General features: G+C 43.6%; 1 protein-coding gene across 2 annotated transcripts in view; it reads right to left on the reverse strand.

Annotated features, from left to right (window-relative positions):
• Positions 1 to 19,796, reverse strand: part of HLF (HLF transcription factor, PAR bZIP family member) — a 37,909-nt gene extending 18,113 nt beyond the window's left edge. The window contains exons 1-2 of one of the 2 annotated variants that reach the window (XM_072881313.1): positions 19,460 to 19,796; positions 17,684 to 18,019 (exon numbers count right to left, since the gene is read on the reverse strand). In XM_072881313.1, the coding sequence (XP_072737414.1) occupies positions 17,684 to 18,019; positions 19,460 to 19,565 (442 nt within the window). In that variant the 5' untranslated portion in view covers positions 19,566 to 19,796. The remainder of the gene's footprint in view (positions 1 to 17,683; positions 18,020 to 19,459) is intronic. The other variant, XM_072881314.1, reaches the window with a different exon arrangement.
• Positions 19,797 to 24,515: the final 4,719 nt, after the last annotated feature.

The following is a 24,515-nucleotide window of genomic DNA, read 5'->3' on the forward strand; positions in this document are numbered from 1 at the left end:
ACAATGGCAGCCAGCATACAGTAACTGTATTTATTAATAAAGTATTTTCATTCCAGTAAGCATAGCTGCAAATTTCAAAATTAGCTGCCAATCCAGACATACCAAATAAGTTTCAAACAATATCTTGGCACTGAAACATTTCTTGAACAGAGACCCTTCTACCCCTTTGAATACAGCAAATTTCATAGAAGTCTCTGCCCGCTCGGAAACAAAGCCCTCTGCATGCTGCGCTGTACTCGGCGCTTCCCAGCAGCCAGCCAACCAGCTCAACAGCACTCCGATTAAAAATTATATGTTTTCCTACTTTCATAGGCAACTTATCGCTGGTGTGCAGCACCATTATTTCAGGTTTACTTGGGAGGGGCGAAAGTGCCAATGTACTTACCTGTGACACCTTCAGTTCTACAATACTTACAATTTATAATAAATATAACAGTGCTTTACTAAAAGCTGATTCCCACATAAGTAAATGACTGGTCTGGCTTCCTTTTACAACAGTGCTCATCCCATTCTCTATATGGGATACCTGTGAGACAGTATATGCCTTATAGTATTTTACTGTCCAAGGCTTTTGAGAGGACTTGGGGGGAGGACGGGACACGACACAATCCTTCGTGTTATTTTCCTCTTATTCACCAGGTCACCTGTAGGCAAAGACACTGCAGGCTTCACTGACCCCGCAGAACTCCCACTATATGCCCCTGCTGAATACAGGATCGGGTCTGCAAGAGTTGGCCATGAAGAAAAAGGTGTATCTATGCGCAAATGAAAGGAGAAACTCTGGAGAGTTGGAAAGCACTGCAAGCTGAGGGCAGCAACAATTCATAGGCTTGGAAAATTATGTGGGCTTTACCTTTTACACTCCTGTTAACTCTGATTTTCATGGAGTAGGTGGTGTTGCTACAGCAACTGTCATATCACATCACTTCTGCTGTCTCTGTCACAGAGATCATCTTATTTTATCTTAAACTCAGATATGCAGCTTTTCTTCTCCTATTCTAAAGCCCTCTGTATTTTGGATATAAAAATTACACAAAATAGAGCTGTCCCATATAAATGATATTTTTTAAAAATGTAGCAAAGCTTACAGAACGTTTTTATTTGTTCTCCTTTTATAAATGCAGAAGGAATAAAGAAAACAGCACTGACCAGATTTATGGTAATCCAGAGTTTCAGAAATAAATTAAGAACTGGTCTCATGATAAAGATGCTTTGTGCTACCTTTAATGTGTTCTTCCTACAGAAGCTAACCCTGTATTCTGGTGCACTTCACCAGAAGTAACTCATCTATTCACAGGTGAAAACACCATGCTTCCTCATGCCCAGGCCATTTATGTACATAAATTCCACACAATTCACACCCAGCTTAGACGATGCTGCCCATCCACTGCACACAACACGCTGTTCAACTCGCATACCTCACCCACCTAACCTGCAGCCTGGAAGAAGCATCTACTGAAGCAGTAGTCTCAACGCATCTTTACCTGTTTCAGGTTTGTCCTAGCTGCTAGGGATAAGGTCACCACCTGGCTTTGCAGTGCTCAGTAACCCGAGAACTTGGCTCTACTTCCTTTGCCTCCATTTTGCTGCCTGGATAAGGTCTTTGAGGACTCAATGCACAAGCAGAACTCAGTAAAATCCTGACGACAGAAAGGCTCTATTAAATTTTTGTTATTAACATGCATTCCAACTCATGCACTCACAGATCTTCCTTTAAAAAAGTAAAACACCCATGTGGAACAGTAGTAAATATTCAGTTATGCCCTCAGGCTACTCAGGAACCGAAAGAAAGCCTTATCTATAGTCAAAGGTTGTTGCACAGACCACTCAGCCGCTAGCACAGCTCAGACCTCCAGATCAAGCTCTGCCACAGCCTAAGCTGGTAAGTATTTGTATCTGCTTCTTCGTAAGCATTTCCAGTCACTTTCCAATCAATCAATGCAGTCACCAAATTACACTTCACTTCTACAAAGACAGGTCCTGGGCAGATGGAAATCTGCCTGCACGGATCTAACCTGTGAGCAAGAACTGTATCTTGTGTACCTGGTTAAAGGCTATGCACACAATTAAGATACCAAGTGGCCTTTCTGTTCTTTCAATGACTTTGCAAGCTTCCTTTCAGTGCCCCAGTACTTGACAGTTATTCTTCAGCTCAATTTCCTAGAGAAATGAGCTTTGTGTAATCGTGCTGTCCACTTCTGTCTAGCCTCCTCCCAACAACTTCTGAAACTGTTGGCCAGTTTCAAACAAATTTGGCAGAGAGGTATGGACATGTATCACTAAGCAGCTTTGTGAAAACAATGTAAATGAAAGAAGCTCTTAACTCTCTGGCTGAAGGAAGGCTGCAGGAGCCTTATTATACACATCAGAGAACCCACAGATTTTGCTCCTCATGGAACAGATTCCTTGGGCATGTAGTAGGAAGGAAAAAAGGAAAGTATTCACCAAGTTATTTGTTACGGCAGTCAAGAAAGTCACTTAGTCCTCCTGTTCTCTACTGGAATTGAGAATATCTTTTCACCTTATCCCACCCATTTACTATTTCCAGTAATCATAAGCAAAATTATTTGTTTGACAACTGCACTGCCACTTGACAACCTCTGAATTTCACACAGACACATCTGGTATTGGTAGCCATTAAAACAGTCATGCACATGTCCTGTCTTAAAAATCAATGTAGAAGACAGTCAGATGTGGACAACCCAGCTGCCTGGTATCATCTGAGCATTTATTTATTCTCATAATATGTAGTGAAAACCAGAGCTCTACTAGAAAGAGCTTTTTTCTATTATCCACTGCACTTACTACACAAGTAATTTAAGTCTTCCAACCAAGACACAGTAGGAGTGTTTGGGAATCAACAAATTTGCTCTGGCAGCAATGAAGCATTCATTATTGGGTTTGGGGTGGGGAGGGGTTTGGTTGGAGGGGGGAATTTTTTTTTTTTTGTAAAGATTTTGTTAAAATGCAAGACAAAAAGCTAGGTCAGGAATGCTGGCTAGGACTCACAGCTAAGAATTAGAGTGCTCTAGATTTATGCTGGAAACTGCATGTCTCTGCCCATTTGAGGGATACACACTAACACACAGATCAGTATTTGAAGGATCAGAGATCCCTTCTAACCCTCTTCCTTCTTACTCTCACTGCTGTTATTTCAGTGTTACTAACGTCCACAATTACTGAAGCTTGGGGAAGAATGGGTTAAACTTAGCAAAGAAAAAACAGGCAAGAGAAACACCTTTCCTCTTTCTGCTTAACTGGATAATTGCTTACCAGGAACCTGCTTGATGAGTTTCAGCAGCTCCTAGAGATCAGGCAAGGCTGTTTCTGAGAGAGGCTAAAGCTGCCGACTGTATAAACATCTTTAAGCTGACCAACAGGGTACCCCTTGCTAAGGTTGGTTTTTTTGACAACTAAAATTTCCAGAAGGCAATGAAGCAGTTTGTATACCAAAGATCCATCCAAACCCAGTAAAAGCAGAGAACTGAACTATTTTAAGCAGAATATTTTATAGATGTTATATACATAAAACTGTCCTATGGTCAGAATAAATAGATGGTTTAAAAATGTTTAAGGAAATGAAGTAAGACTAAGTAATTCTCACGGCAATGGAGAGAGCATAACAGTAAGATTCAAATGAATAAATAACAGGTTCTGTCCGAGTAATTTAAGGCGCTAAGAAAATTCTAGTTCTGAAGGCTCATGTGACAAATCAAAGCGCTTCACTGGATCTGTACAATCCTCTGGGCTTATTACTTGATACCATTTATCTATAACGCAAAGATTTTACTCAAGTAATTAGTGATTTTGAGTCCAGTTGGCTAAAAAGAAAGTACACGAGGGTTGATTTTCACACAGGGATTATCTTGTCCTATATCAGATATGTGTGCAAACACATGAGTTTAAAAAAAAAAAAAGAAAAACCCTGGTAAAATCTTGCTATAAATTCAAACCAGTCACAACTGTATAATCACCAAAGCAGCAACTATAGCAATCACTGCAAAATATTGGAAAATATTTACTTAGCACTGTCCATATTATCATCTTCATGTCTATTTATTCACCTTGATGTTTCAATCAACTAAACACTGCAAATGTAAATGGACATTTATACACACTGAGTTTTAACATCAAGAACCAAGCTCTCCCTTCCTGAAGCTCTGTCAGTTGACAGCAGCTGGGAGTCTCGCCAGCTCTTTGTCCCAGGTTCTCTTCTCTCTGAGGAAGCAGAAGAGACTAAGAGAAGGCAACTGTAACTTTATATCCTAAAGAACAACGTACAGATTTGGGGAAAAGTATTTCAGCTTTTGCCAGTACTGATCTGCTCAGACACAGCTCAAAGTGTCTGATAAAAGTTACCATAAAAACAGACTTCCAGGCTCAGTACTGTCCATATAAAACAAACCAACCAACCCCTCCTCACGTTTCAAGAGAGATGTCCCTTCATAAATAACAGGAACTGCTCCTCAAACACTACTGTTTGCTTCTTTTGTACCCCCTCCCCAAGTGTTATGTCTTTTTGTACTATTTTTTCATGCAAGGGTGCCCTCAGAGATGATGGGGTTTCAAACCCAGAGCCAACTTTCCAAAACACACTGTATTTTGAAAAGCCCATTTTTGTTTCACAGAGAAATAAATGAGTTTGCATCATAAAGCCTTTATCCCCCCAAACCCAAAGCCTCCCATACAGTTAAAAATCAAATCCAGCTTTATTTTCCTGCATGAGTCAGGCTGCATGCAAAGAGCTTCAGAGGAAGGCAAGCCTGGGGTGGAGAATAGAACTGAAGAAAGAAATCCAGAGAGGGATACTTGTTCTTCTAACAGCACACTCCTATTTTCCCAAGACATTTGCTAGTATTTTCATTTTAAAACTAGAGGAAAGCCACCCCCTTCCCCCCAAAAGAGGTTTTAAAGATTATAAAGACACACAAGGACACACTTTATTATTTTAACAATTATTGCTATTTTCAGAGCTCCAGCACAGCTATTTCCTTCCAAAATTGGACTTCAATCAAACCCTAGTGAAGCTTTTGATCTTGGAAAGAGTAACAACATAGCTCTGTTATCGGCACATAGGGGGCAAAGAGTAGGACATCCAGAATTTTTCAATAAAATAAAGTTAATTGCTTTGACTTCTATTTATCAAAGGTCATGGCTACAAGTTCTGAGTGCACATACATAACGGTGCACACTGAGAAATCTTGTATAGACTGGCCAAAGTAAGTGTTGGGATTATACCATCTGTGTGCATTAAAAAAAAAAAAAGGGGGAGAAGAAAAAAGCAGCAAAACAATGCTAGATTACTATCCAAATATACCCCAGTGGATGTCCTGCCAAATAGCAAACATGTGGCTGTAAGCTCCAAACTGAAATAAAAGCTTGGCCAGAAGCCCAGAGCTTGACTGTATTTTGCTCAGCTAGCCATAGTCTGGCAGAACAGAGTGAACACATTCTCAGCCACGTGATAAAGAAGCCCGTCGGGCCAAGCTGATTTCCTTGTGTTGGTTAAATGTGATCTTCAGACTGTATACACCAGCAGTTTTGGGAAAACGTGAGAAAGTGGGGAAACAACAAGCCACGGGCTATAAACTGAAGGGCAGCTTTCTGAAGATTACTTAAGGTGTTTGCTTAAATGCTAGTGTTGCCAGTGCTGTATTTTAACAAGGTGTTAGCTGGGCTTGTAGGGCTGAACACATTCAGCAAGGTGCTGAGCACTGGGCATTCATCTGTATTTTGATAGAAGTTACATACTCCTTCAAGGATGCAGACCCTGAAAGGACCCGATTCAGAAAAGGCACTGCAAATTCTTCATTGTAGAGGATTATGAGAGCTTCCCATCAGTGGCTCAAAAATGCAAACTGCTAAACTACGTCAAATTCCATATTCAGGAGAATTAGAGGTACTTAGGCCTCTCAGGATGTGGCCCAGTACCATGACCCATGACTCTGATGGTGGTATACATCCCCTATGGCTCAGATTTTGCTGACACTACTTAAATAGTCACCAAGTAGCACTACTGAACACAGAGAAACATTCATGACGTGAGATAGAATTTGGCCAAAGGATTCAATCAAAAAAACATGCAGGGTCTAATGGGACAAAAGCTGCCCCAATGATAAGATATTATATTTTGATAGTAGTGATAATAATGTTTTTAAATAACTGACTTAGGAAGAGACAAACAGCATCCCTTGCCAGCATCAGAGGTGCACGTGACTTGTGAGAGCATGTTACATGTGGAAGCAGAAAGAAAAGCCTTCAAATGCAAGACCTCATAAGTACATCCCTGCTACAGATAAGAGCAACTCAGATGAAACAGTCATGAGAGTACATAAGAAAAGTGAGATTTGTTTACTTCCTAACAGAAATAAATTGATAACCTAGACTCTTGCAGCAGCTGGTGAAAACAGAGACACACACGAGTTGACAATTACCCCTCCAGTTCTTTCCTTCTATTTGGCTAATGATGTCTTTTCACGTGTTCAGAACAGCTTCCAGACAGAGACTACCACAATTTTCAGCAATGACTTCAACCATGTCACACTGAGAAAATTGAACAGATAAGAGAGTTTGGAAAAGTGTTTCTTAAACCTGGTGATGAGTCCAGTCCAACAGAAGGATCAGCTTTTCTGAAAGCGGCCACGTGATTATGGATGCAGGAACATCAGGTCTCAAGAGTCTGGACAATCCATGCCCGGATTTTTTAAGTGCTGAGACACCAGCAGCTAAGGTGTTTCAAGTAGACACCCAACCACAGCTGTCCAGTATTTGTAACTGGAGGCTTGTGGTTTAACCTCCTCAAAAGGTGGATATTCAGGTTAACTTTAAATATGCTGCACTTTTTCCTAATTCTCTCAATTAAGTATCCAGTTGAGTGATGCAGGTGTTCACAAGGTCAACTTCCTGCTCCATTTTACTCAATTTGTGTTATTCTCAAAAAATGGCTCAATCACCAGACTACTACCACTTCAGAAAAACCTTCATCTAATGAGCAAGCCCTATTTTTGTTTTGCTTATGTGAATTTGAGGAAGGCATTGTAACAACATACGGCTAAGGAACATGACACAGTCTTGATATCTGACTTATTAACCTTATCTGTTATTTATGCTCTTCCAAGAAAAAGAATCTTCACTACAGGCAGGGGAATTAATTCCTCATTTTTCAATGCAGATTTACTGATACAGAGGGCAGGCCCTTAGACAGGTGGTGGCAAAGGCCATACTATGGTCAGTCCCTTGTGACTAACCTGCTTGGGTAGGTGTAGTCCCTGGAGAAGTCTGGAAATTGAGAGTGGGAATTAAACAAAGGTGCCCTACACTCTCCAAAGTCTGCACACTCTTTACTAGTCTTCAGAGCAGTGACCACCCAGCTCAACAGGGCTTTGATTCTGGCCACCTTTCTTTAGCTACCTAGTTGCAGTCACTTGTTACTGCACCCTCACTCTGCAGTAGGCAAAGAGAACTGGGCTACTCCATGGGGCTAGCCCAGCATAGAAAATGGATACACCAAATTAAATTATCTCAGGATGTATGTAACACAAAAAAACCCCCATTGTGCAACTACATGCTGCTGTGAAAATTTTGCTTTGACATCCATATGCCGCTGTGGTGTACTTCAAACAGCAGTGAGCTCAGCACTTGCAGTTATTTCAGATCTGTATCTGATTTTTTTACTCTTCCAAAGTTAAGCTCAAGGCAATGTCTTAGACACAGTCTAAAAAAAAGGGGGCAAAGCAAAAAAAAAAAAAATTGCAACATTTCCCAGTAAACTTTCTCCAACTTAATCCTGAGAAAGCAGGAAGAAACTCTTAAGTGTCCTGAGTGTCTTTTCATACAGGTTTTTGGGTTTTTTTTAAAGACAATTCATATAGCGATGCCACTGCCAGACCGAACAGGCTTTTGGGCCTCAGATAAGTGTTACCTTACCACAAAAGGTATTGAAATGTCTTGATGGTCTGCTGGAAACAGAACAAAGGAAGGTAGAGAGGTTCTAACAAATTTCTAAATGCCCTAACAAGTATGTGTGTTCAGGGGTAGAGAGAATGGGATGCTGAGGGAGCAGGGGAGTCCACCCAGCCACGCTGCATTATACTGCGAGCATGTTGTGTCATTACAGCTTTATCCCGACACACCCATATTTACAGCACACAATGTACTGTACAATTCACAATGCCAAGAAACTCAACATATCTAATCTGGCAGAAAAACAAAGTCATATCAGGTTAATCCAATTCTTAAATTGCACAACTTTGAAAGACCAATCGGAAAACAAATCTTCCCCTAGCTTGTGCTCCCCCTATTCCTCCTCCCAACGAACATACCCTGCCATGACCTACTATTCCACTTTGATCTCTCAACATTTTTAGCCCACTCTCGCTGTCCCCTGCTTCTCATTCACTGCTAACCTACCTCCACCCCAGACCCCGGTGGCAGAGTGGAAAGTTACGCTGATGAGAGCAAGCCGTAAAAGGCAGCTTTGCGCGCAGCGCCCCGGCTGAAACATGCTGTGAAGAATGAATGGTAAGATGCATACACAAGGTCACTTGGACACCTGCCCGCATGTGATACTGCCATAATTGTGATAAGATAACAACCCTCAAATTTGAAGTTGGCTGACTGCAAGGTAGTTTCAAACAGGGCAGCGGAGCTGAGGTGCTTCTGCGGCACAAAAGGAACAGGATATATAGCAAGGTTGCACAAAAGTTCAGAAAAGTTTTAGCTAAAATAATTGTGCTCGACTTTGGAGATGATTGAGATCGTTCCAGTGCCTGGTTTCAGTGCTTTCAAGATCTTGCCTACAAACCTTATTGCTGTTTTTCTAACTTCTATTTTTAAATGAAACCTTTGAGTCTCATATAATCACAAGACTCCAGGAGCTGATGATTTTAAAAGAACAACAACAGTGGAAAAAAGTTTGTGATACCCCCCCTCAACACACAGTAAACCAATTAAACCTGGTTTCTTGCAGATTTGTTTCTCAAAGTGAATTGACATCTCATAGTGTCTACAAGGGTGTCAGCTTTCCCAGAAGCATTTCACACAGATCAGGCATTTTAAAGGTCTTATGTAAATTCTCTGATGTAGAAAATGCACATTTACATTACAGCTCTTCCTGCTCAGTAACATATTCCTTTCCTATCCACTCATCTATTTTTATGAAACTTTAGGAATGTAATTACTCTTTCAGAATCACAACTTTCTTGCCACATTTGGTTAAAATCAGCCAATATACTCAAAAATCATGAAGCAGGAACACGCAAGAGGCCACACATATCTAGCATGACTGGCTATGGTTTATTTTCATAGCAAACCAGGCAAAAAAAATACCCCAACGCTCATCTATCACAGCAAGCAACAGAGCTGCAAGGGTTACATACATAAAACGGCCAAATGCCCCACGCTGCAATGAGGGGCTGCAGCTGCAGGGATTACAGAAGTCAGTAACATCTATATTTCCACTATGCAGCACAAAGGAAGAGGGAACAGTGGTATGCCTGATTGCTGCAGGGTCTTTCAAATTAAGTCAGTTTAACCCTCTCTGTTTTGATGAGGAACAGAATTTGGTTTTGAGTGCTTAGTTCCTACCTACTAAGCATTAGAAGCTAAGCACATAAGCTGTTTTCTAAGTAGACTTCTTGCTGGAGTAGGACTCACTTCCAAATGTTGAAATGGCAAGTCTGTAAAAATTACTAAATTGTTTTAAGTCATCTCCTGTTTCAATGCAGCCCTCTCGCTTTCAGCCTGTGTTTTATATTCTGCAGCCTTGAGTAATATACTCTTCCTCAAGAAGGTTTAGTGCTATTATGTCAGTAATCTCACTGTGCTAAAATATTGATTGCTCTGTCAAACGTAATTCTGCAGGAGTATTTTGTGTTTAGAAGTTTCACACTATTGTTCCTTCCGTTTTTCAAAATGCAATCTACAGTTTCCTTTCTTGCCTCCTTAGATTCTCAAGTTATTAGCAGTTACTAGTGGGACCGCATTTAATTTCTGTTTTGAGTGCTTTCATCTGTATCATGATTGCTAAGTTACCAGGTCACCTCAAATATAGCAATGTCCACATACAAGAATTAAGTAAGTGGGGAGCCTTGCAAGTGATTTAAAAAGATTTTAAGATCCAACCATTGCCACACAAAGTAATGGATCTTGCTATGGATGGAGAACCCTGTTCATTCATTTGTTTATTAAATTCAGGAGTACCAACCAGTTCTGTAATGAATTACTTAATCTTTGACCTATTGTCCACAGCCATGTTCCAGAACAAAGAATTTATAGCAAGCTGAGCTCCCTAAGGCTAATTGGAAAAGAACACTTTTTTTTAAATCATTCTCCATCCTCAACAAATCTTTGCCAAACCATGTATTTTTGCCTCTCTGCTTATACACCTACATACCTAAGGATGACATTTTGTTACAGATGAATTATTGCTGTAGTTCACTCTAGCTTCTGCTTGTAGTAAATGCATGCTAATACATCGATCTGTGGGTCCCTGTCAAGTTTTGTTTCAGTAATCATCTAGATTTGTGTTCCAGTTAATAAGGACCTGAGTTTTCTAGGACCCTAATACAATTTGGATTTTTTATTTCCTCCTACGAACAGCCATACACCAAAACACAAGCAAAGAGCTTCAAGACAAACATTTTAGCTGGGCCTGTTGCGACAGGACAAGGGGTAATGGTTTCAGACTAAACAAGGGTAGGCTTAGACTAGATAAAAGGAAGAAATTTTTTATGATGAGGTGGTGAAACACTGGCACAGGTTGCCCAGAGAGGTGGTAGATGCCCCATCCCTGGAAATGTTCAAGGTCAGGTTGGACAGGGCTCTGAGCAACCTGATCTAGTTGAAGATTTCCCTGTTCACTGCAGGGGGGTTGGACTAGACGACCTTTAAAGGTCCCTTCCAACCCAAACTATTCTGTGATTCTAAGATCCTCAATGCCTGTTTTCATTAAATGGCAAATACTACGAACAAGAGAATATTACCAGTAAGATGAAGAGCTAAAGCTGTTTCTCTAAGTTGAGCAGAGAACCCTGAAGCAAGAGCATGCCACATCAGAGAAGCTAAGCAATGGTGTTGGATGGTGTGCAATGAAAATCTGGGCCAAATTTAGCCCTGGCAAGATTCAGTTCAGAGAATGGGATAGGGAAGCATAACTGTACAACAGCTTCAAGTGTGTCAGAAATTGTATTCGTTTAAAACTTGATAGATAGCACCTCAGTTATGCAAAGCTGAAGTGCTATGAACAGCTGTAGCAGAAAAGAAAAAAAAAAATGTTACAACACATGCTGCCTTACCTACCTGTGTTAGTTCTCCCTACATTAGCTCTGAAGCTCTCAGGACCAAATTCAGCTTTGTGATAAATAGATGGCTTCTTTAATGCCATTTGTTCATTAAAAAAACCCCACACAACCAAAAAACCAACAAGCTACAAAATCTGTTTGTCACTCATTCATTTTGACAGTCGTACATTTTACATTCATTCTCTATACTAACTCATTATGTATAACTCCATTAAATGGAGTAGATTTGAGGTTGAAGTAAATAGGTTTTTCAGAGCTTTCATTATCTACTTAATGTAGAAAAAAAATCAAACCACCGTTTTTCTTGAATAACTTAGTTGAAATACTCTTGTCTGATCATCCCAGTCTTCTTTGGAATTCAGACAAAATATTGAAAATGTATTTTATTTGTTATGGAAGTGAGACTTCAAAAAAAGGAAATTTATGATCATGTTTGTGTGATACAAATACTAAATAGCTCTATAGCACACTGCCAGCCAACCAAGATTCTTATTTCATAATGCTCTAAAGTCCTCTTTACCAACGACGAGTATGTCCTTTCATCCTGAGAAAACTCCACCAGTGAACTGAGAGCCACTACCCCCCTTAAAAAAAAAATCCAGAAAGATGAATGACAATAGAGTGAATGGTGACATTTTGCTGCTCCACCGAGGAGCTGATGAAGGAGAGCCAGGAGCTGATGAAGGAGAGCCGTCAACAAGCTGCTCTCCTGCTGAGCAATACTGAAATCAGTAAGACTGCATGAGGAGTAAAGTACTCATTGCTGAGATTAATTGGGCAGAATCTGGCCCCTACTAGCTCCCACGATTGCCAATCTGCTGTCATATAAATATATAGAGATTGAAACAATTTAATGTGTTTCCTAGTACCTTCATCTAATCAGATAATATCAATGTCTTGTTCATATACATATCCTGATGAGGTCTTCTCTCTTAACTGTAACATATTATTCTATGAAAGACTTCAGGGTGTACTCGCTTCTTAAAAATCAAATCACTGCACTAGAGAATCATTTAATCAAACACTCTCCAATACACTTTGAGATGGGAAGCAAGGCTCCAAGAAAGACACTGTACTTTTTCTAGGTAATTGCAACAAGTTAGACACTGGGACATCCTTGAAATGTCTTTCTAAGGGGACAAAAACCCTTACTTGTTCCCTCTGTGTATCCTCTTCCTAACACTGGATAGCCCTTACTTGCTTCAGTAGCTCTATCTGTGTGGAAAGCACTATTCCCGATGAGAACTGAAGAGTCAAGTCAGGTATATTTTAAAAGTATCGCATAAAACCCAAGATGTTTCATGCTGTTTACTGTTTGAACTCCAAATTAACTTCAAGTTCTTTCATGCAGCCAAGCAATTATTTAACCAATAATCAACATTTAACAGTGAATATTAAAATTAGATCTCTTGAAGGAGACACAGTGTTCTTGCTTCTAGCATTAACAAGGCTTGTGCATTCAGCACTTTTTTCCCTGTTATCATGTGACAGGCTATTTTTAATATTTGCCTGAATATATTTTGCATCTTCCTTTGATCCAGAAAGCAGTTTTGTGAGGCTTGTCGGCATATTGTATTTCCCTTGCCGTAGCAGTCTGGAGCGAAGCTTTTCCATTTCACTGCAATTTCGGCATCAGCTGGTAATGGCAGGAGCACACAGCCGTGTGTGCGTGCGTGCCTGCTGCTCTAGCAAAAGCCACGCTGAGCAGGCTGCACAGGGGACTGCCACGTGCCTAAAGCACATGGTCACGCAGGCAGCAGCCATCCAGAGCTTCACGTGAGAGTCAATGTGAAGAGCAGCTCTCGGTACCAGCCTGCCTGACGGTTTAGCTGGTCATTCCCATGTTGTCACGTGGGAGAACAAAGGTCAGGAAATTCCCAGCTCCTCTTGGTGCTGGAGGTAGAGTCCTTTGACTCTAAGAGAGGGGGCTCACGCTGTGGCTCATGCAACACCTAGTAACTGCTTGTAAACAATGATTAAAGCTTAGGAGAGGATTCCACATACAAGCTAGCAGCTGGAAATGCTGCCCTTCACACTACAAAGGCTGTGCTAGAAGAGGAGGTCACGTTAAGAAACACAGGGGAAGGAAGACTGCAATAAAGGGAGTGGTGCACACACACCCTTTTGTGGGCTGCCCCTTCACCAAGTCATCCCCACTATGCAGTTGAGAGGCTGGATGGAGCAAGAACAACCTCTCCCAGTTGGCTGCTGTGCCTATCGCAAGCAAGAATTAAAAGAAAATGTCGAAAACCGCCCAATCACACCTAGTGTCAATCATTACAGTTTAGTATCTATGTAAGAAGTAAAAGGTAATGGATACCGCACTCTAGATGAAATATCTCGTCTGAATAAATAAAAGATGGCATTTAATAAAATCTCTGTGTTCTTAGGGGGTGGGAGGTGTAAGTACACTTCACATGGAAACAGTTTTCAGCTTTTTGATTAACGCACCCCTAAATCTTTTTTTTATAAACTGAAAATGAAGACTTGCAGATACTGCACATACATGTATTTCCACAACACATTACAAAACTTGCTTTTCTTTTTTTCTTTCCTTAAACAACCTTTGACAGATCCTTTGCAAGTAGTCTGAGACACTTGCAAAGACACAGTCCAGGCAACACAGACTGAAAACCACTGTCATAGGAACGCAAAGAATGAGGGAGATTTTTCAAAGCCTCCAACAGCCCTATCGTCCTTCAGGAGTGGAGCAGTAACAAAACATGGGCTATCACTGTGTCAGCAGTATCCCTGTGACATAGCCCTACATCCAAGGCTTTGGTGGCAAACAGAAAATTCGTATCTAACCACAAAATCCCCCAAACCTAATTAGGGCCTTCTACCAGACTCTGAAGTCTACTTCATTCCATTCAAACCCTTTACAGTAGCTGCCCCATTCATCCAAGTAAGGGCTACAGAGGGAAGAGAGCCAGGTAAAAGCAACCACCAACTAGTTACCTGCAAAATATGAACCTCCCTTTACATACAAACAGCTACAAATACTCCCAATTTCCTTAAAGGGCTCTGCAGTTAAATGGAGATTTACATTCCACCAAAACACTGGCAAAAGACAACACAAGGTCTGCAACAGATGAAGAACCACAAAAATGTGTTTGCAGTAAGAGGTTACTTCAAAAGCTAGCTTTGTAAAACCTGTTTTTCTGAGGGAGACTACAGATTTCAACCAACTAACCAGCATCCAATACAGGGAGAGAAAAGAAGTTTTAAATGCGCATACACATTACAATGAATGGTGGTCTGCAATGCTAAAATAAATCAAAATACTATTTTTTATTAACAAAATCAGTACTGTGAAAAAGTATCAGATTCCAATCTTGCAACAGCCATTACCCTGTGTCCCTCCTCTTCAAAAGAAAACCAGTATTTGCTATACGTGCATTCCCCAAACAGAAATTTATGGGAAGGTGCTTGCTTTATTCTTTGCTATAGTCCAGAGAACAGATGATAAACTGGTGAGCCTAAACATTTTTCCATCGACCAGACAATCCAAGCTGGAAATACAGGATTAAGTTAAATTTATAAGGAACCTTTTTGTTGTTGTTGTTGTTATTTTTTTACCTTTAAGGAGAAAAAAAATCAGTGAGGATTTTGTAATTTCATGTTTACCATCAGGGTCAGGTCATCTTTGCTGAGCCTGATGACACTTCTCAGTGACTGCCAATGTGGATTTCCAGATCTCTTCCAGAGATGGTATAAAATACCTATTTGGGCAATACCATTAGCTTCTAAAGACAGCTAAGGCTTGTATTTCAACACACGCACAAAATTAAATCTTCTTATGCCGCTCTTCTATGGACCCTCTATGTCCAAGTTATACCACGTATGTACATGAATTACATTTGGTGTTCCACGTGCACATCTCCCCCGTACACAGTACATGCAGGTATAGGAGTTTTGACCAACTGCACACAATACGCTGATGCTAAATGCTGCGGAGCCATTTAAAGTAGGGACATAAGCAGTACAGGATTTGACCCTGCCTTCAGCCAGAGTCCACAAGCTCAAAGAGGCTTCCATTGCAAGACAAAATTCAGAGGACGCAACAACGAAATATTTTTAGAATTACTATCACCTAAAAAAATCAGTTTTCCTAAAAATAAGATCATATGAAATTAAGTTTTATTGAAATTGTATACTTTTTACTATTTGTTCTCGCGTTTATTACAATAATACAAATCACAACAGCCATGCATACTGGAACAGTAGTTCACACCAATTAAAAAAACCTTTCTTCATGTGACAGTTTAAAAAAAAAAATTTAAAAGTCTTAAGATATATTAACCAAAAGGCTCCGTTATAATGATTTTAACATTTACCTCCAGACTAACTTTTGTATTTCAAAGCAGCACATTTGCCTTGGCATTTTTACGACAGCCTTAAGTGCTCATTTTTACTTTTACTAAAAATTTGTTTTTAAAATATATACTGTCTTATTTTAAAACTTGCTCAAATGCTAAATTCTAAGATGATCTTCTCTTCAAAACAGCTTGTCAAATTAAGATTTTTACATGACAGCACATAAATTTCAACAACCTGATAATAAACCAGACTACTGTTAATTAAGTCATAATACCTATCGGGGAGAGGGGAAAGAAAATATTATTTTAAGAAATGGTTTTAAAATGGTTTTAAAAACCACATTTAACAAAAAAATTATATTATCCCTAAGGCAAGATGGCGTGGGGAAAAATACCTGCAAATTTAGATGTTTTATCTTACTCCAAGAGACACGACTTCTTTTACAACAGTAAAAAAGTTTACAGAGTTTATAGTGAGAAAAGTTTGTAACCCTGAGCTGCAAATGGGTCAGGAAAAACTAAAAAAAAAAACCAAAACCCAATGAGTTGAAAAGTCATGTGGACAGCTGATTACAAATAAATTCTGACAGGTGATCATTAAAAGCCTGGCTCATAACCAGGCTCCTCTGAAAAAAAGGAATGAGGACAGATTATCTGCTTTTAATTTTACATGTGCATATGCACCAGAAAATGGTGTAGCATATACGCACTATTTTTAAAAACTGGCTCAGAAAAAGCAAGGGTTTTTTATATTTTGCTCTTGCCGACTCCAAATATATTTTAACTTTGGAAACCCTTGTAAGTTACTAGTTAACTATGAAATGCCTTGAAACTGAAATACAAACCAAAGTCAAATCCACATAAAGTAAAAGTAAGTAAATGAAATCCACGACTAAACGCACATTTCTGACTTGCGGCCAAGGAGTCGTTAACAGGTTTGGGGTGTTTTTGAGGGTGTTTTATTTCTTTTTAATGAGAATGGAACATTGCAGACTCATAAGACTTTTCTATTTCATCCTGCTCCACAACTTTTGTCCTTCTATTTATTTATTTTGCCTCCTTATCAGATGATTCCAACAATGACTTTGCACGCTGAGCATGGCAAACGATCAAGCCGAAGGGAGAGGAGTGGTTTCCTGCTCCCAAGAGCACACTTTGCTCTAGCAAACCTTGTGTGAGCAGAAGAGCACAATAAATAAGTCACCCTTGGTCTTTTTTTTTTTTTTTTTTTAAGAAAAAAAGGCAAAGCTCCATGTTTTCCAAACTTCAGTGTTGACACTATTCCACTGACCGTGATCTCAGCCATGCTGGTGTCAAGCCAGAGCAGTTATACTGGATTTGTACTAGTGTCTCTAAAGAGATGATTTCAAGTGCTAATAAACTAATAGAAGACTTCCACTGACATCAAATGGGTTTGAATCATGCATTACAATCAGAACTTGGACTCCGTGATGTTTTCTTTGCCTACAGCTTAAGGTGACTATAGATGTAATTTATCAACTCGGGTAAGAGTTACACTCAGTTTATGCTAATCTAAGCAAGATTATAATGCAGTTCCAAAATTTAGTTCCTGCCCCATTTACTCTGGCAAATTTTACTTTCCTCAACAGAGAATGAGATTATGGACAAAATTTCAAACAGGAAGCACTGTCTTTAAGTTTTAACTTCAAAATAATTGCCCACTCCTGTGTTCTCACATCAGATATTGGCCAAAGGAATACTCTCTTTCACGGTCCTTCTCCCTGTTCATTTAACACCACTGCATCTACGCATTACTATTCCATTTGTGGTCTTTTTACTTGCTAGTAGCTAAGCTATCAGCAAAGAAAATAAGATAGGCAAGTTTTCTTGGAATTCCCAGTTTCCTTACATACTTTAAACAAAAATCCCTGTGGAGGAATTTAGCAATAACTAGAGCTATTATTTTTATTTTTTGGAGTGTGAGTGACTTGAATCATATTGTCTCTCTAAGCTGCCTGTCAACCATACAGGGAGAAGTAATTATTGACACCGGAGAGCAGGGCTCAAGCCAAAATCCATAGAAAGTTCTTAGGTCTGGTTTACCTGGTCTGACTGGGCTCTGCATGCAGTTCTGCGACACCATGCCTGGATGGACTGAAGTAGAAGCCCTGCTGCTGAGGTCCATGACAGAAGGTGATGCTGAGGTAGCTTGCTGGAGACCTGACTGGTGCGGGCTATGCTCGTGCTGGTTTGGGCTGGGTGGAATGCCATTTTCTGAGAGGAATTCTTCCAGGTCCATGTATTCCAACTGGAAAGTGTCTCCATCGTATGGCAGTGTCTTGTCCCATAATGTTGGGCCCAAGAAAGCTGACTGAGGGACTGTGGTACTGGTGCTGTCATCATCTAACTTCTTCTCTTTGTCTTTTTCTTTACCAAATGCTTAAACAAAACACACAATAAAGATATAAGAGCTCAGTAATTAAAATATTGGCTACTACTACTTCAATTATTTCTGCTGCACTCTCAGTTGTAAGAAACGAATACTCCCTTCATAAAAACAACTCCTTTGATTCCCTGTTTGGTAGAGAATTGACAGGTCAAGCCAACTGAGCACCTTTGCTGGGGCCAACCATGTTTTTGAGATTTTCCTCTATTTTTAGTTAACAATTCCACTGCATTGCACGGCTTTGAATGTCAGCTTCAATAAGTACTCAACAGACTTAAAAGTGAGTATTTAACTTACGCCAAACTGGAAGATGTTGCGGTATTCTGTTGAAAAGGTACAGTCTTAACCTGAAATGCCCATAATTTATTATCCTGTCATACTTCTAAATTAAGGTCCCAGTCTTGCTAGTCCTTAACACAAGGAAAGTAGTCCTCAAATTCAGTACTTCTTAATGTTACTAACTTACAACAATGGTGAGGTCTGACAGAATATGTATTTTGATGTGCAGAAGAGTTAACAAAAAATTCAAAAGTAGAAGCAAAGCAAAAAAAAGTTAAAATTATGCTTCCTACTCATCCCTACAATATCCAGTGATTTCAACACACATTCCTGAATGGAAACACATGGTTTCTCTACAAGATTTGCAAGAATCTGAACTGACAAAACTTTCTGTCAACTACCATGCCTTCTTAACATTTTCTTTTCAACCACATGCCACAACCCCGGTGAAATCCTGCGAGTCGCTTTGCAATGAAACTCGGAAAGCCGAGGACACAGAAAGCCTTGGCTCTGCAAGACCTTTCATAGGGTTTTGTTTTTAATGTGCATTTGATTCATTGGAAATGCAAGGTGCAATTACGTCCGCACTACCTTAGCTTCCCAGAAAAGTTGCAACTTTCTACTGTTAAAACGCCTTTCAGTTATACGGGGCCAGGTTTCACGGAGGGTGAGTTTTAAACGGCGGGCAGGACGGAGCAGCTGGCCGCCCCGAGGGGAGGCTGCGGCGGGACCTCGGCTCAGGCCGGGGGGTCCGCGCCGCCGCCCTGCCCGCCCCCCCCTACCCAACACTTCGCCCGAGGCAAATCGCGCTCTTTCATTTATTTTTCTAGGCGGCCGGAGCCGTCCCCGCGGTGGCTCTGCAGCGGCGGCGGAAAAACCGAGCGCCTTCCGTTAGGTCAGGCCGACTGCGCCCATCGCTCACCACCTAATACCCTTACCGAAATCACCCCATTACTTAATCGCCTGGGGGGGAGGGGGTCGGAGGGAGGGGAAAAAAAGGGAAAGCGAGGCAGCAGTCCCTGAGGTGACGGCAGGATGGGGGCCGCCATTTCGGGGCGCCTGCCCTCACTGGGCCAGGATGTGAGGGGGCCGCGGTGAGGGCAGAGCCGGCCCCGGGGCGCCGGGGAAGCGAAGGCTGCCCAGGGAAGCCTCACCGTCTTCGTGAGCGAGCGGCAGCTTGAGCGGGTTTTCCAGCAGCGACTTCAGCACCCCGTAGGTGGGAGGTAGGAAGGTGGGGTTCAGCGGGAGCGGCCGCGACATGGTGGGCTTCCCTCGGGGCAGCTGCGCGGCAGCGGTTCCTTCCCCTTCCTCTCGCGGCGCCGCTGCGAAGCGCGGTGAAACGGGCGCAGAGCCGAGCCGAGCCCCGCTGGCGAGGGGCGCCTGGAGGCCGCCGGAGCAGGGGAGCGGGAGAGGCCCCTCCGCCGCGCAGCTCCACCACCGCTGCCCGCGCCGCTCCCGCCGCCCGCTCTGCGCCGCGCGCCCCGGCCGCGCGCCCATGTGCAGGCGCTGCCGGCGCTGACGTCAGGCGCGGCGCGGCACCGCCATTGGCGCGGGGGGTGCGGCGGACGGCCCCGCCCCCCGCTCCGCCCCGCCCCGCAGGGGGTGTCTCCCGCCCGCGCCCCCCCCCCCCTCCCGGCACGCGCGGCGGCCGTTACCCGCGGCGGGACGGGGGCAGCCGCGGGGCGGTGGGCGCCAGGGCTGGCCCGTGCGCGGGGCCTCGGCGGGGAGCGCGGCCGTGCCGCTGCCCCGCAGCCGTGCCCGGCGAGGCCGCGGCCGGGAGCCGTCTCCCCGGTAACCGGGCGGAATGTTAATGAGTTTGAATGTTTGACCTCGCTCGGTGCATCTGAGCGTGAGGGCAGCGGGGAGCGCGGCGGCACCTCTCAGGGGAGCGGGAGCGGGGTGGGCACCCCCCGCCGCCGCGGCCTGAGGGACCCGGGCCGTGCCGCTGTGTGAGGGGTGGCGGGTCGTGCCCAGCCCAACCGGGAGCACCGCGGGCTGAGGGCGGCTGCGGGGGACACGGCGGGGGAGCCCGCGGGCGAACTGCCCTGCGCCCCGAAGGAGGCGAGGCGAATGGCATTTTTATCCATTTCTAAGGGAACCGGTTACTGGGCTTGCGAGCATTTAGTTTTGGAGCCACGGCAGATCTTTTATACGTCTCATTTCTGTAAGCAGAGTGCTACTCTCACCAGTTACCAAGATAAACCAGGGTGAGACAGCTGTCACCGCTAGCTGGGTTCCCGGTATCTTGTCCCAGTTTTGTGTCAGAAGGGGCTTTCCTCTCTACTTGCAAAGATCCTCGTTGCAAGTACAGTTGACTTTCTACCTGCTTAGGCCTTCAGCCACCCTCTCAGGAACTGAGCCCTACCTGCGTGGACTGTTGAAGAAGTGCAGTCTCGCTGCAGTAACTTCCACCACCCTTCAGGTGCTTGTAGACATTTGTATGTCCTTGCTTCTCATCTTTGTTTTGGGTGGCATTTTGCAAAGCTTTAACATCCATCTTTAGTTGTTACTCTTTCTTCAAAAGTCAGTTCTTTTACCGTTAACAAATATAAATAATAATAAATACTTACCATAAGCAAATAGAGGTACATTATGTGCATAAACTTTTACTTGGAGTGCCCAGTATTTAGAAATAAAAACTGCCTGCGGAACAAGAGTCTGAACAGTTACGTTCTCCCCTTATGTATCATGATTATGTGCACTGACTAGCATCTGGTCAAATGATCCGACTAAAACAAGCAACTAATTAAAGTCCAAAGTACATTCAAATCAGTAAAATTGCTCTGGCACAACCAAAACCTGAAGATGGGTAGTTGTAATCGTCAGGCCCTTCAGAACCAGAGACAGCGTAACATTAACGTATTTATGGCACAACTCGGAAGGGGTTATAGAAGAACCTTCAAATACCACAGGCGCGGCATGGTTTGTGACTGGAGGGGCTTCAAGCAGGAATGTGATAGTAGCAGCACAGTAGTTTTTAAGCCACCTAACCAGGAAAAAAACACTAGATTATTAAATTATTGTACACATACCAACGTTGCCTCAGATGGCAAAATTGCTAGTTACTGGAAACCCCTAATTACAGAGGTACAGAGTGAGTGACATAAAGATTGGGGCAACGATTGGCAATCCATATGCAGATGTGGTACAGAATGTTCTTCTATGTAGTATAAAGAAAAAAAAAAGGATACATTTAGGAAATTTGGCAAGCAAGAAAGAAGAGTAAACAGAACAGAAGACGTAAAAGTAATGGGGATATTGGGAAACACCAGTAACAAACAAGGTTAGTTAGGGACGTAATGAAAGCTCAACTTGAGCAGAACCACTTATGTTTTTATGGTTATTGACCATTACAGAAAAAATATACTCGGCAGAAAGAAACAGCATTTTCAGTGCAGCAGAATGACAGGAAAACTGCACTGTTTCACTACTGGACATTGAATAGGATTCGTTATGTGTAGATCTGTGCAAGCGTGTAACAAAATGAAGCAACCAGACACTGAGGACTCCATACAGGCACAGACCCTGCATTCCCAACATGCAGGAGCTGGGAATTTCCTGGGTGAGAAAGCTGAAACAACTCTTCCCGATACACGGACCAGCCAGAAAAGCTGAGCAAAGTACCTGAGTGCAGTGGTCAAGCTGTTGTTTTCAGTCTCGCACTACAACAGCAGCAGTAACTTAACTCCAGCCTTGCCACACAGGCAAGTTTCATACCAAGGAGCCTAAATTGCCAGGCTGTCAGGACACCACGTTGTTTCTGAACAGGAGTGTTGTGTGTAGCTATGAGTTACCGATTTCTCCTGGCTACACTTTTCCAAAGGTGGTTCCCAATTCCTTCATGCTATTTCAACCCCTGGCTGACCCCACGCACTACACTCCAGGTAAGGCTAACGACTAAAACAGAGCTAATGATACACTAACTGGGTACCTACATTTTCCAACCAAAATACCATTTGTTGGCATGTATTCTTAGTTTAGCATTCACCCATAAAATGTTTATTTTATGGCTCATAAAGGACTATGACAGCTACTTAGGTTTTTTTTATAGAAAACATCTTGATTGGTCCCCCATTAAAAAAAAAAAACAAGCCTCTCAGCCAATGTTTGTGTTTCTGCCCCTGGTGTTTTCATCACAGAAATGTGATGTTACATGGCCCAAAGATCCTATTTTTTTCAAACCACGTACACATGAGATAATACACCATTTTCCAAGTTCATCTTTTTTTTTAAATGTAATTCTTTTCTTTAGCAAAGACAATCTGAAAAGACAATTTTAAACTCAAAAAGCCTTTACATTTTTAAGGGGTCCTTCTACCTACGAGGCCAAGCACACAAGGACTAGAAGCCCCTGTAAGGACAGCACAGGCCCACACCACCGGGCTGGGGGAGGCCCCGTTATGACAACCCTGGGGCATCCTACCAAGGCAGATGTTGCCTTGGGAGTTCACGGAAGTGCTCTGAATGCAAACCAATTTCCATAAATGTATAGCAGTTGATAGACATATTGTCTTTTCCTTTTTTTCAGGAGGGAGTCTTACAAACAGGCGCCTGCAGGGCTTCACCCCAGCACTGCGCCCTGCCCAGCTGAGGTGGAAATGGCCGCCGTGCTACAAGGGTGGCGGTGCGGCCGCCAGGGCCTTTCCCGCTCCGTTCCCGTGAGCGTTCCCGGGGTCCCTCATGCGCTCTAACGCTCCACAGGGATGCAGTAACGGCCGGCCTGCGGACTCCCCCTGCTCGCAGCCCTGTGGGGCTGAGGAGGGCCCCGCATGGCGGGGAGGAGCAGCCACCGCGACTGCCGCCACCACGGCCGGCAGCTTCGGCGCTGGCCCTGGCCCTGGCCCTGGCCCGCTCCCGCCGCCTACGGAGCGGCCGCGCCCCGCCCGCCGCCGTCGCCGTCACGCGGAGCGGGGGGAAAGGCGCGCGAGGGCCGTCACGTGAGCGCGCGGGCTGACCTACTTTGGGCCAATGGCGGGGCCCGGGGGCGCGGGCGGCTCGCGCGGTCTCCCGTGCAGCCCCCGCGCGCTGCCCGCGGCGGGAGCGCTGCCGGCGGGGCGCGAGCTGCTGGGGGGGGGGGGGGCGAGCTGCGGGCGGGAGCGCTGCGGGCGGGAGCGCTGCGGGCGGGGCATGCGGCGGCGCCCAGCCCCGGGCCCCGCGCTGACGCTCCGGCGTCAAACCCGCGAGCCCGGCAGCGCCGCCGCCTTCCCCACGTTTCACCTCCCGTGAACCCGCTTTGGCGCGGGAGCGCTCTGGCCCCGGTGCCGGCCCGGCGCTGCGGGGCGCCTGCGCCGCGGGCTCCGGCTGGGGCGGCTCCCGTGCACGGCGTGCGTTTATTTTTACTGAAGCAGCACCCGCCAGAGCTGCGGGAGCCCCCGGCTCCGGTCGCCCCGGGGCTCCGGCTGCTGCTCCCGCCCAGTACGGACCGTGGCGGGCGCCCGCGGGTTGCCCACGCGGGGAGGGCTGGGACCCGCGGAGGGTTAAGCTGCTTGTTGGGCGCTTCGGGCTGCGAAACCTGACTCAAATCTTGATCTTCCAGCTAGAGGGAAGGGGGGAGTCGCTGGTTGCGTGTTTTTGTAACCCTTGGCACAGCTCACATCTGATCAGTCTCTTGTTTCTAAATCTACTCGTATCCATGCTTTTAAAGCTGAATAAAGATTCCCCCCCCAATTATTTAAAATAAATTTTTAAAATTAAGTACTGCTTGTTTTTAGTAAAAAATCTTCAGCATAGTTCATAAGAAAGGTGTTTTCTCCCATTTTGCTGCAGTTTATTTATTTTGCTGCAGTTTAAGTTCTCTTTTTCTATTGCATTTGCATAGCTTGTAATGGTAATTGAGAATTCTGTTCTGAAATATCTTCTGGAAACAAGATTGCAGTTTTTCTTCCCCATATAGAAAGCCCGAGTGAACATTTTCCTTGGGGATCCATCTAACCAGTATCTTCCAGGGGACCTACTTCTGTTTTCTCCATAAACACGGATAAAAGTAGGCCAGGAAGACTGTTCAATAATCACAGCTCAGCATAACTGTCGATACTGATAGATGGAAAGATACCAGCTCCTGTACTGGAAGACAGTGTATCACAGTCAACTTGTAATCTAGAGCTCCATCGGTATTTCGGTATAGATTGGTCTGGAGAATCCAGTCCTTTTCTCTGACCATCTCCTTCTGTCTCAGGGTTACATAGGAGCCAGTACTGTATATGCAGTTTG

This window comes from Ciconia boyciana, chromosome 16, assembly GCF_034638445.1.
Source record: "Ciconia boyciana chromosome 16, ASM3463844v1, whole genome shotgun sequence".
Lineage (NCBI taxonomy): Eukaryota > Metazoa > Chordata > Aves > Ciconiiformes > Ciconiidae > Ciconia > Ciconia boyciana.